Raw genomic sequence first — 2831 nt, forward strand, 5'->3', positions numbered from 1 at the left:
TTTGAAGTATTTTGAAAAACAGGTAATTTGTTTCACTAACAAACATAAATCTGAGAAGGCGCAGTCGGGTATGAAGCCCTTTCCAGGCGCCTTATAGTGAAAGCACACAATAATATTATGCAATACATAATAAGGGTTTTGTTTCCTTTCATTATTTTCTTGCAACTTCGATGACCAATTGAGCCCAAATTGCCACAGGTTTGGTTTTGAGTGCATGATGTTGGAGGATACTGGTCTTTGACAATTACCAGAAGTATACCCTGCCTTTAATATTACGAGTTCGCAAAATAATCACATAGTTCGTTCCCCACCAACACACTGGTTTTGAACCCACACCCTTCGGGATGTGCGTCAGGGCTTTGTCAAAACAGGTCATGTAAAAAAAAAAACATGTGTAGACAGCTATAAGAAAACCTTTTGGTGATAACCCATGACCCGAATAATGACGAGTCATAACCCACGGAACGGTGTATGAGCTCTAGCAAGGAGGAAAGCTGTTTTGCTAAAATAAAAAATCCCATTTGCCACATACGAACAAATTTGTGCGACCCAGTGAATGATAATGAAAATCAGTTGGGCAAAAGTCTTATCCTCAGTGCCCTATAAAGCAGAACGAGGTTATCACTTCTCTGCTTAGCAAAAATAAGCTCGATACCAGTTACAAGCAGTATACGTGACATGGTGTATAAACTGGTACCTTTCAGTAAGCAAGATTTTGTTATTCTTAGCTTGTGCTCAAGCAGCTGTATGAACTTGCGCCCTCTCTTGAATCAACTTCCTTCAGCCCAACGAGGTTATCACTTCTCTGCTTAGCAAAAATAAGCTGGATACCAGTTACAAGCAGTATACGTGACATGGTGTATAAGCTGGTAACTTTCAGTAAGCAAGATTTTGTTATTCTTAGCTTGTGCTCAAGCAGCTGTATGAACTTGCGCCCTCTCTTGAATCAACTTCCTTCAGCCCATCACAAGACGCGTGTGACGTCATGAGCAAACTGATAATAAAAGTAGGCTTTAAAACCCGTTCAACTTTCAAAGTGTTTTCGTTTATTTCAATACATGCATCTGTTTCATAGATATAGTTAGGCATATTATTCAATTGTTAATTGTACACATTATTATTTAAGTTGAACACATTTTAAACTTGTCAAAATCTTAAAAATAAATAACGCTAGCTCAAGTTGGGTGAGCCAGAATTGGTTTTTCTAATTTGCGAATTTTCTTTTGCGAATTGTAAACTAAGGTGAGAAATAAAGTATGCAGTATTCCAAGGGACTGAATTCGAACATTATCAGAAATTTATGTGTGGAGTTTTCAACTGAAATTGAGTATTGTACAAACGGAAGACATCTACAGAAGTTTCTTGATTTCATCGTACAAGACGAGTACCAAAGCGCCTCCTGTACCGCGGAGAACATTGGACAAAGCCCCCTTGAAGAAGGCTGACGGTCCCTCCTGCTTAAAGATCTTACTCCAGCAATCCAAGGTTCCCTTGTACAGGATGTCTTTGCGTCCAGATTGCATCATCATACGACGACGAACGGTGTCAAAGGGGTAGCTGACAACCCCAGACCCAGTGGTAACAGCCTGGGCGATCATCCAGCTAACAAAGAAGTTGTTGTACTCGGTTGGAACCAGTGACTTCAGAGTGTCGTAAGTGCCGAAGTAGGCAGCTCGGTAGATAATGATACCCTGCACAGACACACCAAAGCCACGGTACAGTCCTTTGATCCCATCGGACTTGGCTATCTTGGTCAGGCAATCTCCCAGTCCCTTGAACTCACGACCACCACCAGCTTTTCCGACATCAGCGGCCAAGCGAGTCCTGGCGAAGTCCAAGGGATACACAAAGCATAAGGAGGTTGCACCAGCAGCGCCACCAGAGGCAAGGTTGCCAGCAAAGTAGCGAGGGAACTGTTTATTCTTGTCGACACCACTCAGAAAGATCTGCTTGTACTTGTCCTTGAATGCAAAGTTGAGAGCTTGAGTTGGAAAGTAGCGGATGACATTGGCTAGATTGCCACGCCACAATGAGTTGAATCCTTGTTCTTTGGTTACACGAGAGAAGCAGTCAACGATGCCCTTGTACTGCTTGTCAGCTGCAATCTGGGTAGAAGCAGCCTGAACCTGTTGACAAGGAAACAATAAAGTATACAATTAGGTAAATCATCACAGGTACCTTCTTCGATCAAACGAGGAGGAGGAAATTGTAAAGACATTTCAGTTTCAATATTTATAGATGTGGGAGGAAAGCCCGAGAGGAAAAGTATTGTTCCAGGGCAAACTCGCGCAGTCAGGTAGGGACTGACAACCATAGTGCCCCGTGTTGGATTCGAACCGGGGTCCCAGAGGTGGAACTTGGAAGGGAAGACAAGACCAACCGGGGGGGGGGGGCGGTGTGGTCAAGTCACAAATAATATTACGATAATTTATCCCTCAATGTATTCACAACTATTTAAACAAACAGCCAGCAAAATACTGAAATAAAATTACAACAATCGCTTGTTGTTGTGATATTGTTTTTAGAAACTTACTTGGAGCAGGAGTTTAACACGTTCAATTGGTGCTACTGCAGTCTTGGAGATAGCTGCAGCAGTCCCACCGGCCATCAAATCCTTCATGAAAGAAACCGCGTCGAAACCCATGATGGAGGATGGTGCTCTCCGCCTCAGCTTTCAAGAGTAAATTAAAGAAAGTTGAAGGAAAGTTGGAATCCGGATGAAATCTCTGAATGGAACGGAGAGTTGATGAAGCGTCTAGCTAGAAACTTCAGAAGACACGGTGCAGGAGGAAGATGTGACTGTTGTTAGCAACGCTTTCTTGATGGTTGCT

At 42.8% G+C, this 2831-nt stretch overlaps 1 protein-coding gene across 1 annotated transcript; it reads right to left on the bottom strand.

Annotated features, from left to right (window-relative positions):
- Positions 1 to 1070: 1070 nt before the first annotated feature.
- On the bottom strand, positions 1071 to 2644 carry LOC117304393 (ADP/ATP translocase 1-like). Its single transcript, XM_033788823.1, has 2 exons — positions 2534 to 2644; positions 1071 to 2126 (listed from the first exon to the last, which is right to left on the bottom strand). Exons 1-2 carry the CDS (start codon positions 2642 to 2644, stop codon positions 1350 to 1352), a joined length of 888 nt encoding a protein of 295 aa, XP_033644714.1. The 3' UTR covers positions 1071 to 1349.
- Positions 2645 to 2831: the final 187 nt, after the last annotated feature.

Source organism: Asterias rubens, chromosome 21 (genome assembly GCF_902459465.1).
Source record: "Asterias rubens chromosome 21, eAstRub1.3, whole genome shotgun sequence".
In the NCBI taxonomy this organism is placed as follows: domain Eukaryota; kingdom Metazoa; phylum Echinodermata; class Asteroidea; order Forcipulatida; family Asteriidae; genus Asterias; species Asterias rubens.

Coding starts and splice junctions, on each gene's coding strand:
- LOC117304393 (XM_033788823.1), bottom strand. CDS start 2,644: ATGGGTTTCGACGCGGTTTCTTTCATGAAGGATTTGATGGCCGGTGGG. Junction 2,127..2,533: donor GTGTTAAACTCCTGCTCCAA/GTAAGTTTCTAA, acceptor CCTTGTCAACAG/GTTCAGGCTGCTTCTACCCA.